The sequence below is a fragment of the Haemaphysalis longicornis genome, unplaced genomic scaffold (genome assembly GCF_048455015.1).
Source record: "Haemaphysalis longicornis isolate Haplotype H1 unplaced genomic scaffold, Haemaphysalis longicornis Haplotype H1 scaffold_1, whole genome shotgun sequence".
NCBI classification, from domain to species: domain Eukaryota; kingdom Metazoa; phylum Arthropoda; class Arachnida; order Ixodida; family Ixodidae; genus Haemaphysalis; species Haemaphysalis longicornis.
Window position 1 is genome coordinate 139,370,291 of NW_027526203.1, and position 15,855 is coordinate 139,386,145.

The 15,855-nt window shown below is 47.1% G+C and overlaps 1 protein-coding gene across 1 annotated transcript in view; it reads right to left on the reverse strand.

The window, feature by feature from the left end:
- Positions 1-5,444: 5,444 nt before the first annotated feature.
- LOC144137020 (whirlin-like) overlaps positions 5,445-15,855 on the reverse strand; it is a 267,993-nt gene continuing 257,582 nt past the window's right edge. Inside the window, exon 12 of the mRNA XM_077669440.1 lies at positions 5,445-12,393. Within this exon, the coding sequence (XP_077525566.1) occupies positions 12,184-12,393 (210 nt within the window). The 3' untranslated portion in view covers positions 5,445-12,183. The remainder of the gene's footprint in view (positions 12,394-15,855) is intronic.

Genomic DNA, 15,855 nt, shown 5'->3' on the forward strand with positions numbered 1-15,855 from the left:
AAATTACCTCTCAAAGTTGGTTTAAAACGCCAGATTTTCTCCTGTAAAGCATTTTGTTGGCATTCTGCGGCGTTGGACACGAAGACAACTTATGGCCAGTCTGTTGCTGAAATCCGGTTGAACGCAAGAGAGGGCGCCACCGCCTCAGCAAGCCCGCGATTGCTCTTCCCACGGGCGCTTCTCTAATGCCCAATCAGCGCGCGCCGTGTGGCGCGCTGAGAATTTTGAACTGTATCGCCCTCTCCTGCATGGACAATACTTGGTCTGCACTATGTGATAAATAAAAATAATATAATAAATAAACAAATTAATGCCCTTCCACTCTGTGAAGAAGGATGACCTGCAAAGCTTGACGCAGTCCACTTAGTACATGAAACAAAACACGTTTATCGTAATTTGCGATGGAGCGTATTTTTTAGGCAATTAGCCGAATGACCTTCTGACGGATCCAGGCTTTGGCCTTGCAGATAAACATGGAACTGCCTGTGTCCCTCCCGCGTCGTATTTTACTGTTTGTGTAAGGCCAGGTTCAGACTGTTGCCGAAACTGTCGTAATAACTTTAAAGAATGACGTTATTTCACGTCCCAGCCAACCGAACTGCGTGACATGGCATTTTTTTACGTCCAGAGATCACGATACGGGTTTTGTGTAGGTAATCGGAATATTGCCTAACACAGAAACCCAATCCGCTCTACCACTAAGGACTCCGGACAGGTCGACAGGTTCCATTGGTCCGTTTAGTGTCTGCGTTTAAACCCCGCACCAGCGCAACAAGATGCCATCCATCAGTACGGGCATGATACCTATAGCTGCGCGTGCACGCCTCCCCGCCTCCTCCCACTATTGTCCACTACAAAACAGCGCACGCATAAACTGGCAACCAACCATTTGCGCGTGCTTAGAAGTGCCAGACGCCGTCGAAAATGCCTCCTGAAAGCCCTCTGAAGAAGTCATATTGGCTCACGTCAGCGTTCCAAGCGGGCAATTTGCTGTTCATCCAGGAGGAATTCGCCGCTACCCGAGGGGCTGAACTTCAGGCGGTGCCAGCAGCTTTACGTTGTTTAATGGAAACTGAAAGCGCAAAATAGACACGGACAAAGAAAGGGGACAACAGGACGAGCGCTAACTACCAACAAAATGTATTTGGAAAAAACCACAATATATACATGCCACGCTTTCCACTTGCATACTACCACACATGCGCAGAGACACTTATAATCGCCTGAGATAACAGAGTTCTTTTTGAGAAAGGGATACAGAGGGTGTGCTCACGCAGTGAGACTGCAACCTATCTATTTTTTCAGCTTCTATAATTTCTCTTGTTAATCTATCTTTATTCTTGCCGATTATGATACATTTGTCGAAGAGCGGTTCGCAGTGCGGTTTGTGGTGACACGTGGAACAGTGATGCGCTAACCATCCGCCACTCCCGTTTTTGACATTGCTAGAGTGCTCGCGAAGCCGGTCATTAACACAGCGACCAGTCTGCCCAATGTAACGTTTGCCGCAAGAAAGAGGAATTTCATATACCACGTTTTCTGCGCATGTTGTGCGCTTACATTTATGTTTTATACCGCAACGGCTACGGCGTTGACCCCAGGGATTACTCATTATGCATAACTTGCCCAGTTTTTCTGGGGCAGAAGAAACCACTCTAAGACGACGGAATTCCTCTGGACCCTTGAACTCACGCAGCTAAGGACAGCCATCCGAAAGACTCGGCCAACGTCCAGGTGTGTCGTTCATCGATTGGAACCGATAGACTTGCCTCCGTATGTTGAAGATGTCCTGTCCTTAGGGCCTAAGTTTGCTGTGGAACCGAGGCGATCGGCGCCTGAGTTACTTTCTTTGGTGCATCACGTGTCGCGGCACGCCGCTGACATTGAGCATAACCGGTGCATCTCTGAAGGCGTCGACGTGTTGTCTCGCTGCAGGCCGGTTCCCTCCAAGTTACCGGTAAAACGTGTTGCTACATTTTTAAAAGACCACAGCATCTCGGTTGTTCCCGCAGACAAAGAGGGGGGGTTTGCTGTTATATCTCATGACCTGTTTCGTACAAAGGCGGACGCGGCAGTTTCCTCTGTTTTTGGGGTTCACGATAAAGTTGTCATTTCTAGAGTGAAAAGTGAAGCCAAGAAACTGTGTAAAAAGCTAAATTTAGGCACAGTGGTCAACGGCATCGAAAATTCAAAAAAAGATTTTCTTGATGTGTTTTTCAGTGCCAAGACGCACAAACCTGATAGACCACTGCGAGTTATAGTTTCTGAAACGGGAACATGGCAGAAGTCAATAGCATCATTTTTACAAGAGAAGTTGAGCATTTTAACCTTTGACGATCCCTTTCTTGTAAAGAACTCGGAAGATATTTTAGACTTCCTGAATTCTTGTTCTAAACAAGTGCTCTATGCCTTTTCTCTAGATATTAAAGACCTTTATTACTCTTTGCCACATGACAAATTGCTTAATTTTATGGAAAGCTACATTGACGAGTTCGGTAGTGTCCCATTTCAAAATGCCGCAGGGGTGTCTGTTAGCGGTTTTTTAGAACTTTTATCGTTTTATCTACGTTCCACTTTTATTCAGTATGATGGTAAGCCATGCCTGCAACGCGAAGGAATATGCATTGGCTCATGCATTGCTCCGATTCTTAGTGATTTGTTTTTATCCAAACTAGATAACATTGTGGCTGGCCGCCTTGACAGCATGAATGTTGTTCGTGTGTTTCGCTTTGTGGATGATTATTTATTCTTCTTAGATTGTAATTCTGATGCTCTAGAATGTCGCGCCCATGATGTGTTATCCGTTGTTAAAGAAAATTTTAGGCCCCTCGAATGTACTTTTGAACTTCCGGTTAATAACTCAATACAATTTCTCGACATAAACTTGACATTTCACCCAGATCACACTTGTTGGGCATACCAACCAAGGAGCAGCAAGCCACTCCTCCCCTTTCATTCCGCGCACTCAAAATTGGTGAAGAGGGGAATCATAAACATGTGTTTTAAGAACGCTATCAAGAAATCGTGTGACCATTCAATGGCTACAAGCCTCCGTCAACAATCGCAAAGATTGTCAAACTCGGGGTATCCGGCTCTGTTGCAAATCGCTGTTGCTGAGTCCCTGCTAAAAAAGTTGAGAGCCCGAACGCAGGGAGAGCAGCCGGCCTCACTCGAAAACCGTCCAAAGTATGCGGTTATACCTTACCTCCACAATATTTCCCACAACTTGAAGAAAATTGCCGCACGTACCAATATTAGAGTGGTTTTTTCTGCCCCAGAAAAACTGGGCAAGTTATGCATAATGAGTAATCCCTGGGGTCAACGCCGTAGCCGTTGCGGTATAAAACATAAATGTAAGCGCACAACATGCGCAGAAAACGTGGTATATGAAATTCCTCTTTCTTGCGGCAAACGTTACATTGGGCAGACTGGTCGCTGTGTTAATGATCGGCTTCGCGAGCACTCTAGCAATGTCAAAAACGGGAGTGGCGGATGGTTAGCGCATCACTGTTCCACGTGTCACCACAAACCGCACTGCGAACCGCTCTTCGACAAATGTATCATAATCGGCAAGAATAAAGATAGATTAACAAGAGAAATTATAGAAGCTGAAAAAATAGATAGGTTGCAGTCTCACTGCGTGAGCACACCCTCTGTATCCCTTTCTCAAAAAGAACTCTGTTATCTCAGGCGATTATAAGTGTCTCTGCGCATGTGTGGTAGTATGCAAGTGGAAAGCGTGGCATGTATATATTGTGGTTTTTTCCAAATACATTTTGTTGGTAGTTAGCGCTCGTCCTGTTGTCCCCTTTCTTTGTCCGTGTCTATTTTGCGCTTTCAGTTTCCATTATGCATCACCAACAGGCCCAAACCATGACCCTTTTACGTTGTTCTTGCATCCAATCGCGCTTGCATTCCAGCCAACGCTTCAATTCTTGCTCACGTTCCTCCAAACGAGCGGCATGCATCCGTCCCATAACGATTTAAAACCTGGAAGCCCTTGAGCTCTGTTCTCGCGTACAAACTTGTGACTGTCCGTTTTCCTTCCCCCTCGTATGCATCTCACTGTGTGTGTAAGATGTCTGTGTAACACATACCCACTCCCGAACCACTGGATTGAGGAAGACAGCCGACTAACCGCATTGAGCCATGTAATTTTGATATCTAAATCTCCCACCAGCAAAAACGGCATTTCATCGGTAGCGGCATGAAGCCTAGCTGTGCATTTTTCTATCCGAATTTTTCTACCCCGTTTTCTACCCGAATACCGTGCACGCATAATCCGGCAAGCGGTGATGTCGCATACTTAGGCGTGAAAGACACCGGCGAAAATGTCGCTCGGAAGGCTTTCCAAGCTGAAGAAGAAATATGGGCTCAAGCCGGCGTTCCAACTGTGGAAGTTTCTCTTCTACTGGGAGGGATTCGCAGCTACTTGGCGAAGTGAATTTCAGTTGAAACGGCGACGGCGGGTTTCGGTCGTTACAGGGGGCAGTCCTTCGGCAGCTGTTACTTGGGCTTCGCGGTAGTGGCGTCTGTTTGAATCTGCGTAACCGAGTGAGCGAAAGCAGCAGCGAGGAAAGAAAGAAAACGGAGAGGAGCGTCTAGCGAAGGGTGAAGTGGAGTACGGCACGTGCGGCTACGGCGTCATGTCTTTCACTGCCTTTGCCTCACACATATTTCATGTGTCGCCACCAAGGAGCGCCCTCCCCCTTACACTTTCCCCAGACGCTGTTGCATTCTCCGCTAATCTAAACCACGCGACGTTTACGCGGGAGGTTCACACACGATATGCAACAACATGCTCGCTGCTCCCTCGTGCGGGGCAAATCCGAACCACGTGAAATTTGCGCGGGAGGTTCTAACACGATTTGCAACATGCTGGCCGGCGTCGGTGGCGCACGGCGAGGTAGCAGCAGAGTAGCGCACGCCACCGTACGTTCACTGATCACGCGAACACTTCCCGAGACGCAGCAGAAATGCGCCGTGACCGGGAAGACTGCAGCTCGCGCTGCGCACTAATTTCATATTAGGGAGTGTAGTAATGGACAGTGCATTTTTTACGCCCATCCGTGCTTGTATTTATTTTTCGCGATGATCTGATAACCGCAGTACCGCCGTTAGCTGCCGACTGTGCAACTTGCCAAAGGGGCATCGGTGGAGGCTAAGGGAGAAATAGTCCTGAAAGCGGTGTCAATAGTGGTGAGGAGGAGCCCCGGAGCGGCGCCGAGTAAATGTATGACACCGGAATGAAAACAGGGGGGGGGGGGGGGGGAAGAGGGGGTAGGGGGGTTAGACATATACTGCTTTGCAGTAAAATTGCCAATAAAAATCTACCCAAAGCCTAGATTTACGGTGCTGCGTTTCTGTGTGTTGTTTCACCCCATACCGACACTTCGCGTGGTGTGTTGTTAAAGGATACACTGACGCGTCATATGTCACAAGTTTTCATTCTTTTTATTCGGCGCCTTTAAGTTTGCGCACCGTGCGATGTATACAGGCACCGCGGGCATATAACAATTTACAACACATCACGTAAATGATGGCACATTACACGTGTACACCCGTCCCGTTGCCGTATGTAACGACGCCTGCGTAACAGAGGGCGAGAACCTCCATGAAGGCTGGGTAGCTATGGCTTTTGCGCTGACCGGTTGCCACACCTGAACCAACATTTCGCATCGAGTTTTGCTGACCTACTGGCAAATTTTACAAACTCAGTACCTTACACCATCCTATTAACATCGTCCTTCGTTAGCTATGACTGCATTGCAATTGTATTAAGTTTCTTTAGTCACGTACTTATGTTCCACTCCATCTATTTTCTTATGGCGCATTTTGTGGCCTTCTGCCTTGTGCCTTACTTTACGATGTTCGCACGAGCTGCGAGTTGTCGTGTTGCAAACTGGTGCATGTAATTCGTTCCTCTTCGATGCACGCAAGTTAAAGAAGCTATTGTCTTAAGACGCTGCAGTGATATAGCTTAAAATTACTGGCGTTTTTGACCACGAGAACACTTTCTAAGGTTGGGGATTAGCGTAATCAGCCACCGTTGGGACCACTATTAGCGTTTGTGGTGAGTCGAACCTATATATAAAAAGTTAGATGCAATCTGTTTGTGTTCCGAAGTGCCTATAAACTCGATTGTGGGCAAAGCACCATGGAAACGTCCTGACATTGCAACCCTCGGACTTGCAACAAAAAGTAGTAACTGCAAGATCTCAGGTTCCTGTCTTCTTCTCGGGTGCCGATGATATCTCCTTTAGCGCATAACTAAATCTGTAATCGCATAAAGCTTTTTCACAATAGGAACACATGAAGCTTCATTTTTGTAGAGAACACGAGTGAGCGTCAATCACTATTGAACGGCCACGACGGAATGATTTGGTGAGTTGCATCGGTTCTATTTTATGCAGGTCCCTGTTCTCGCTGGGAAAACCTTGGAACTTTGTAATTATAGGCCCTGAGAAAAGCTCGTCGGGAATCTTGTCTTTGATGGCTAGTTCACGTAAACAAAATGCGGTTGTGCTTCGCTTTACTGTAAAGAGAAGTTCTAGTTAAGCTAATCCACACTTTCAGGCACTCGCACTCACCATAGGGCTGAGCCTCGTTGAACATTGAATTTGGGAACGACTTTTCTAAGAAACCTGCAACCACTACGCACCTGATGAACAGCAGTTCCTGTAGAGAGCACCTCAAGACTGAAAACTTAGCCAAACAAGCGGTCCTCGAGCAGAAGGCGTGCATGCGAATAAAGATATTCAAGCTTGTGGAACCTTATTCATTTAAATTAAATTCTAATTGCTATTTGTCTCCTCTAGCCCCAGTGTTTATAATTATGCTTTTAAACAAATTTCACTCAGGGCCACACCCTTCAAACAAACATTATATGTGCAGTAGTCGGTTCGCATATTGGCAATAGAAACGGACTTACCAAAGACGTGACTGCACTACGGGAACTATACATCCAACTTGGAAAAATTTGAAAACTTTTTCGCATGCCAACGGTGCATTTTAAAACAAAGCTGTTCGTCATGTCTTTATAGCTTTAGGCAAAGCTAGACGACAACCCACAAAAACGCGAACACAATTCGCAACTCTCGCGATGCTTACACAAGTGGCGCCCACGGTTCTGAAAGCCAAGCACCCCTTTATTTCAACTTTTCACCAATAACACATGCCACCAGCAAAGAACTCCCTCGTTCAGGAGCATTAAGGGCGTAGAGAAGCCGTGTGCCCTCCATAAAAACGCACGACATGCGCACCACACAGACAGCTTTCGGGGTTGAACCAACTTTGTGTACCAGCCCGGCCTCTTTCATCTAGACCAAGAACGGGCTGCGAAGTTGAAATATCAATAATATTTGCTCAGCCAAAACTGTTTTTCTTCTAGTACCACGATAGAGTGGTCCCGGTGGGGAAAGTACTGCCGTAAGAAATTGAAGAAAGTCTTGTGGTTTTCATGTTCGATGTATAACTTTACAAACAGTTCCGTTCTATCCAATTATTTTATTACGTGCATACATTAACTGCCAAATCCATTCGCGCAGTTCCTTCAGAGCGCAGTCAAATAAGCCGGATCAAAACGGAGAAAAAGGAGGCTTGGCAACCGCGTCCGTAGACTCCGATGCGAGGTTTATCCCTCACTCGATCATGTGGTACAAAAGAGACGTCTACATACAATATACGTGCAGTGCCAGCACACGGTACCTGCAAAACTTGACATCTCTGTCAAGAAGTGGAAGCCTGCTGATCCACAACGCGGTTAAGCCTTCCTGGTAAGTGTGAATTACCCCCCTAAGTGATCCTAGCCTAAACTGTATACAACAGCTAAGCGAGATAGGTGTTCACTCTGCGTGCGCGCCCCCTTTTCTCCGGCAAGGCTTTTGTCGTACGATGCTCATGTTTTGTAAACAGTCTATAGAAACACTACACCTTACAAACCGCGTGTGTATATAACATGAGTAATCAGTTGTACGAAACTTTCCTTCCTTCTTTTGTATACGTGCGCTACAAAAGGCTTGCACACCTAGACATAAAACACGTTAACAACACGTGCGCAACATGTCGGCAATGCTGCTTCTCGTGTAATGCCGTGCACATCAAACAACTACACGTCAACGTGATAACACTGTTGCACACACCATCACATCTATATACGTATACTAAAACAGATGAAATAGGCTTCCTTTAACAATAAACGTGTTTCGTTAAGGGCCTGAGTAAATGGGTAAAGGCATGACTTCGATCTCGACATGCAGCTTCAAAATTTCACCGTGTACAAAATGGCCCACGCCACTGGCTTGCCACGCCCACGAGTCAAGCTTCAGAAAATTGTTTCGTCACTTTTCTTCCCTTCACACCCACCGAATCGTGCGCACATTTCGCGGACAGAATCTAACCCTGACGACAAACAAAAAAAGTCACTTCAACCGCAGTTAGTACGCTCAATAGGTGGCCAAAAAGTTTGCCGGCGACAAGAGCACAACAGACAGGAAACGTTGCACGCGAGCCAGATTTTGTCATGGACGAAGTGGCCAACACTGGCGTGTGTATTTTAGCCGAGGCGCCAGCGAGTGAGGGTGCAGCGCAGCCACCATTTACGTTGAAAAGGTTTGAGATTCCTTCATCAGAAGTGGCGGTAATTTGATATGAAAAATATTACTTGTTACGCCACAATCAAATGAACCGAATTTGCTGGCCTTCCTGCTGACGTGGAGATAACGTGGCCGTTCCGCGCACTACCACTCTGTAACTCTTAATACAACGCTTATATCTCCCGGAGATTTGTTACTGATTTTTTTTCACTTCCTAATACAGTTACAGGGTGTTCGCTCGAATCGTGTGCCTCATGAAAATGATATAGGGCATCGGCACCTGCAAAAGCAACTGGTACTACAGTGTCCTTGGTCCAGTAAGGCCAGCAGACTGCATTTTGGATTGTTAAATGCCTTCAGCTTTGCGCCATTTCCCCAGTTGTTGCCGTCTAACAGGATTCTTTTCTCGCAACGCTTGTGATGGTGTGAGTGGAAACACGTCACCTCTGGAGGGGTCCGTCCGGCCTTCGTTCATCGCGCCAACATCCAGCCTGAACTCGCGCTTGACCAGCAGGGCCTGGCTGCTTCAGCATGCCTTGCTGTTTGACGCTGCCTCGAGGAGCAGGGGTCTCCGCATTTGAACAAATGGCGACTAAACTCTTCATTGAGCGCTTCATGACGCTCAAGCGACTTATTTATGTTGAAATAGTGCAAAAAATAACAAGCCTGGCTTTCTTTCACAGTGTGTCGGTTACTGCGGACAGAATAGTTGACGGGGTTCGCATAGGCCACTTTGATGGGTGAAATCGTTCCGGATTCGTGATCGGACGCTAACCGGCGTATTCTGCTTGGTACGGCCGATCCCGCGGACGCCACGATACCTCCCTGTTCATTAGGAACGACAAAGCGTTCGGTACGTGACATCACCAAGCACCGCCACGCGCAGACTTCTCTAAAAACGGGGCGTGGTGCGTGTCTGACGCTGAGCTTCATTCTGTATGCCGCTCCACGTTTCCTCCAAAGTGGAACGTTTCCTGTGATATGTCAGAGGGCTCTCGCAATTTATACTACCCAAAGCATCTTCTGATACGTCCGTGCACTCACACATGAAAAAAATAATGGTCACAGTATTTCGTAATCTGAACAGGTCATTGGAAGTTCGCACGTAGTTCAACGACATGGTGCAAAGAAAAGGGAAAATCAACAACTTTCAAAATATGAATGCACCAGTGACTTGTATTCTTTCGAAATAGACCACGCCCACCAAAACGTTTGTTCCCGGACTGCTTTATACTGTACTTTTGCAAGTATTTCACAAAAAAGTATCTCCCGTCCCGAATAAACCCAGCAGTACGTAAATCGCTTCGTTGTCGTTACCTGTCATTTAATTTTTTCCTGGCAAACACTTTCAACCCGTGAACATTAATATAATATGCTGATTTTGCCAATACACTGATCCCAAAGTTTTGAACATGGCAACGCTATCCTTCCCAGACTTCGCGTGCACGCGCAAGAACTAAAGCTTTACTAAAACGCAATGTTATACCGATACAACACTCTACGCGGTGCGGTCGGTGTTTTAGAGCAAACACACGCCTAATTATTGCGAAATGTAACTTGTTCCCGTCAAAATGTGAAATATCAAAATGAAATGTCAAAATGTGAAATCAAAATTGAAATAAATTTTGTGCCCACAAGCCCAAACTATCCTCTTAAACTTTCTCATCAATAGCAGCCTCCACATGAGTCCGAAAGCATCCGCAAGCTGTCTGGAGTTAAGTATAGCGCCGCAACCAAAGAACATCCTTCAAATATTATTTTGCATCGTAAGGCTGTTTCTACGACTCTCTTTAAGAATTTCAACTGTTCCTCGGATCAGCCGCAACAACCTTAAACCATATATATGCGGGTCCTCAGTTTTCGGAAAATGAAACAGAATGCTCCCCGCGTGTTCTGTCTTCCTGCATTGTTGATGATCTTGCTCAGATGTTTAACGGCCCTGGTATTGTGAGTGATCAAGACTCCCAAAAGTTGCCGCTCGCATTATTTCTACATAATGCGCTGCACCCTACAAGCTATGCACTATATGCGCGCTACGCAAGAGAACGACAAGTTTTGCTTTATTGGCCGATATGCTGTCAACAACCTGTACACGTTTGCACCATGTGCAAACAGGGAAGGAAACAACGTTTCAAACGCGATAACTCCCAGTTTCTTAGTCGACGCCAGTAAGTGCTGTCGGCGACCTCGCGGATAATGCACTTGGTGTGTAAGCAGGCACTGCAGAGTAGGCCGGTCGGGTTACGGGTGCCCCACCGGCGCGCCAATGCTATATTTCGGAGAGACGCAAGGTAACAAGAGCGGTCAGGTTTTTCTTTGGTTTGATATGACGACGGCGTTGGCGGCCATAGAGAATGCGTAAACTTCGAAGCTTTAAGCGCCCCCCCCCCTTCCCCCATCCCACCGTCGGGTTTGCATTTAAAACAGGGGACCATCACATTTGTGTGAGCTCCAGGTAGATCACGGTTTGTGGCGATGAGCATGACGCGGCTCCGGTAACCGAGATTTGCACTACGCTAAAAAGTCATCGGCAATTTTTAAACGAGCGCCAGGAATGTGCAGCAACGCATCAGAAAAAAGAAGATATGAGACAGGTGCACAGGATTGACGTGTTTACATGGACAGGTCAAAACATTGCGTCAGGAAATCCCTCAATTCTCGCCGGTATGTAAGCTGTGTGATGTGACGACACACAGTTGATACTGGAATGTTGAAGAATAGCGCAGTCGGTGTCCATGCGTATGACCCCGAACAAACATGCCAGGCAATGCGTTTGGAGGCAACCACAAATAATTGTTTTTCCTTACACATCCATTGAGAAAGAGATAAGAATGGCCTCGCTAAAGAATTGCGGTAAAAACGGGATGTTTTTCAGTTGATAAATCGCACGTTTGAATACCGCTGCAATGGTGCGCACACTACGTTATGTCCTGTGATCAATAGTTTTCAGGGCTTTTACTCGCGGGGTATCAACTCGCTATCAACATCTAGGAAACAACTGGGATTATGACCTCGTTGCTAAACGACGTTTGTTGCCCTTGCAGTCCTGTCTTACGTTCTGAGTTCAACTGGACACCAAAATACATTTTTCTATATAGGAGATCAAAACTTAATACAAAAAGTTTGAAGAATCGTGGCATTTCAAAAGTGTCATGCCCACTCATCAAATTCTTCAAAAGGGACAGTAATAACAGCCCTTTTAAGAAATGCATTCTGAGAACTGCTTCCAATTATTGACTGAAACCTTTTCTTACTGGATCCACAAACCCAAACCGTCGAACCTCGTGGTTCGCAGTTTTTTCACACTGAAGGCGTCAAATTGACGCATTCGACTTACACTCTATCTGTTCAGAACCAGTCGAAAAAACATAGTGTGCCTAATACACGAATCGCACGTAAAGCAATTTGGGGCTGCCCGGTGGAAAGTCTTCAACTCTAGCATCAACACCCATTCCCACCAAACAGCTGTAGCGGGGCCACGCGGAACTTTCCGGCCATGCCCTGGGCCACTGGGTGCATGTGAAACCAACGCCGTAGACCAGGTGAAGCAAACACAGTGCGGGGACGGACGCCCGGTCACCACTGGTGCCTAGTCATCCACAATCATGACTGACTGCCTCCGGGGCCTAGCCGGCCCCTGGCCGACCAGAAGCGACACTCCACCGGCGCTCCCGTAATAGGCGTCGGCGATCATCTTCGCGACGTGACCATGGCTAAGTCGCCGCGTGGACACGCCCTGAACCTCGAGGATCACGTGGCCGGTCTGCAGGCCTCCGGCCTCGCTCGCCGCTCCGGAATCCTGCAGTGCGAGAGAGGAGGCAACCACCTTTTGTAGTATCCTGCTGTGGAAGCATTCAAAGACATCCTTGGTAAATGCCGTTTACAGGCATTGGAACAAGTACACCGAAGCAGAGAACCTCCGTTTGAACTCCACCGAGCGAAGCTACCGAACAGGACGGCTAGAACATGGTGCCTTTTCTACGCCCTGTTGAAAACGCAATGGCGCGAACATGCATTGTATGTTAAACTCAGTACTGCGGATTCTTTGCTCATTTCTAGTCGTTAAGTCGTGCCATAGTACTATTGCAATCAGTACAGATTAAAAATGAATAGATGTCAGTCACTTGCTCCCTTCGCGCTAAGGATAAATTATTTTGCACGTAAATGAAACTGCGCACAATGCTACGTCCTGTCAATGAAGCTTAGCTGATTCCCCGTGATACTATCAACATCCAGCTCTTGCAGCGCTGAACGAACCACATCTGCCGGGTACTCTATGGAATTTATGGACATTTCTGAGGATTAAAAAGAAACCACAGTCACAAGCTTTCCGGACCACTGCTATCGTAAAGCAGCGATTCATGTTGCCACATCTGCACCTGCTCCATTAAAGACTCCAAGGACAGCCCAATATCTCATCCGACCATTAAAATTGTGCCCTGAACACAGCACGTATTCACCATTCTGGCCCGTTCCGAGACCGCTACAAGTTTGTCCTGGACGCTGGGAAGCACGAGCGCGAAGTGGGGTAACCAGTCTGCGTGAGACACAACGCGGGAGTCTCGCTCGTATCGACCCCTGGACGACCACGAGTCGCGTTCCTGCCCCTACCGCTTCCCCCGGCTTGAACGTGACACCGCACGCCAAGTAAATACAGTTCGCCTGGCTTCCGATGATCTTCCTCCCCCACCTATTAGGATCTGGCTCTCCGCATGAATCGCTCTGTCTCATCCTTATTCAGTAATAAAACGAGCCAACGCAGCCGTCGCACATTCATACCACCATAAAATGGCTTCGCCGGGCAATATACCACCCAATTACTGTTTCTACTTTGAGGTGCCAGAATTGGACACTCTGACCCACCTTTGGGCCATGAGGGCAAAATACAAGCTTGTTTTATTCGAAATAATTTCCTTTTATAGTACCCCCAATGCTTGTCCGGCAGCAAGCGATGCTTTATCTACTGAGAAAGGAAATAGTTGAAGCCAAAAATTTTGATTCTTCCGCTGAATCCTGTGTTTCGTGACGTCTGCAATGACATATCCGGGGCAGGTACTTAAACGAACGTTAGTATGCTGGCTAGGGCTGCAGCGAACGGCGAAACGCTTCATCGTCAGTCCTCCTAGAAGGTGCTACGACACTGCTCAGGACCGCTGTCCGCACTCGCTTTTTTTTTTACCGCATTTGCACATAGCTAATTTTCCTAACAGTAATCATTTCGTAAAAGATTGGGTATTCTCGGCAAACAGAGTCATTGTCGCTTGTGCCAGTCGGCCAGTATAAGCTGTGCAGCTATAACCGGTATGGTGTGCGCAGTACGCACTAGTGCTTCTATGTTTACGTGTGCATTCGTAAGTTCAATTGTTTACACCACCATTCTTACTGCTATAAAGAGAATATGCATTACATTTAAACGCAAATAGCTCGTTCTGCAAGCTTATAACCCTGCCTTACTGCGTTTGCTCTTGCTGGCCTCAGCAAATCCCACAACGTTGATAATACTTTATTTGTTCTAGTGCGGGAAATGAGCGAGTGGGTCGCATGGTATTTCCTTTTTCCCTAATTAAATAGCTTATTTGAGTGATGTTTGCGTTAAAAGTTGTGTCAGTGTTATTCTAACGAGCCAATCTTTCGATTGAACGAAACTTGCATTTTGTCATCACGGCCTAATAAACTGTCGACGCTCGGAGTTCGTTGTTTATCGCCCTATCGTCCGCAACGCTTTGCCTCGCAATGTTTCTACAGATGGACCAGTTCCTACGACCTTTCCTACGACCAGTTCCTACGAACTTTGCTATCAGCCCTTGGGATAAATAACTTCGGAAGAGGTATCTTCACAGTGGTGTATGCTGGCACCCACCGCGGTAATAATAGCACCCATGTAGCATATCCTAGCCCCGCTCAGCTAACTGCAGCGACTTCATTTGTGGCCGCCATGAACCATGCCCTCACTATTCGGCTTCTCCATTCCTCAACCACTTTCCCCCCTTCTTAGGTCGGGCGGCCTTCCCTTGCGTCCTAAAACATTTCAATTAACCAATCTTTCCTGTGAGCAAGCACTCAATGCAGAGCATGCACGCCTTGTAATGAAAGCGCCCCTGTCTGAAGGCCCTGGAGATCGCCGTTGAATTGCGAGCGCTGCATTTATTTTAGTACGGCTCAAAACGTTACGCCAAACGCCCGGACGCAAACTTCGATAAACTGGTGGCTTAAAGCACTCGCTGCGAAGCAGTACATGTGATGTCTGGAGGGATGGCTTTTACCCACAAGCACATCCCGCATTCATGACTCTCACATGCTACAGAATTCAAATAGCGTCGCCTTTGCGCCAAGCCGCGTTGACCAGCAACAAACCTGTCAGCTAGCCAACCGCCCTTAATCGGTACAACCGAGTTAGAATTTACAGGCACCGTGTTGTATAAGTAGGATCAGCCGCGATGTTATTGTCCTAATTTCCACAATATAATTGCCGCTGCTTTGTACTCCTGATTGCGGCGAGACCTCGCATCTCTCTGCCTCAGTTCTAGTTTCCTGTTAGCACCGATGACGTACTTCCGCGGGCGCTTAATGAGCACGGCCAATAGCGGACGGCTGACAGCCACGGCGAAATCGAAAAATGAGCCTAATAACGCTAACGCGTTAAAGTTAGGTTCACCAGGACGGGCGCAACAAGGTGTTATTCCTGAGGAACACCGGGAATTTGCTACTCCACATATCAGTTGAACAAGAATGCTACCTTGATCAGCATGATTTATGGTTGAAGTGGAGCATAAACGTAAAGTTGGTATTGCTATCGTTTGTAATAACAATGAAATCGCACAGTTTCGCTTACCCGTCCCGAATCGACACGTATAAACAAGTGTGGATTTTTGTGGGCAAAAGTACGTGCTGCCCTCCCTTTCTCACTTTGAAGGTTTGGGTAGTTATGTCGGTTTAGATATGGAGTTAAATGCCCAAAACCCCACAAATCACGGGAGAGAGAGAGAGAGAGAACAGACGCCGCCAGGGACCACGGGTTCCTGACCGCCGTCTGATGGGACGAAGATACCGGACATTTCAACACGGTGCATTCGTCTTAAAATGGATGACGGGAGAAAAAAAAATTGGCTCTAATACACGATGTAAAGGTGGTTGGCCTGCGATGCTGTAAACGACACCCACAACGATTGCCCATGCGACGTCGCGTGAATTCACGCACGTGGCTCTACAAAGAATGAAGCCTGCGTCTTCATTGTGCGAGGTCTACAAAGAGGGGAACAGC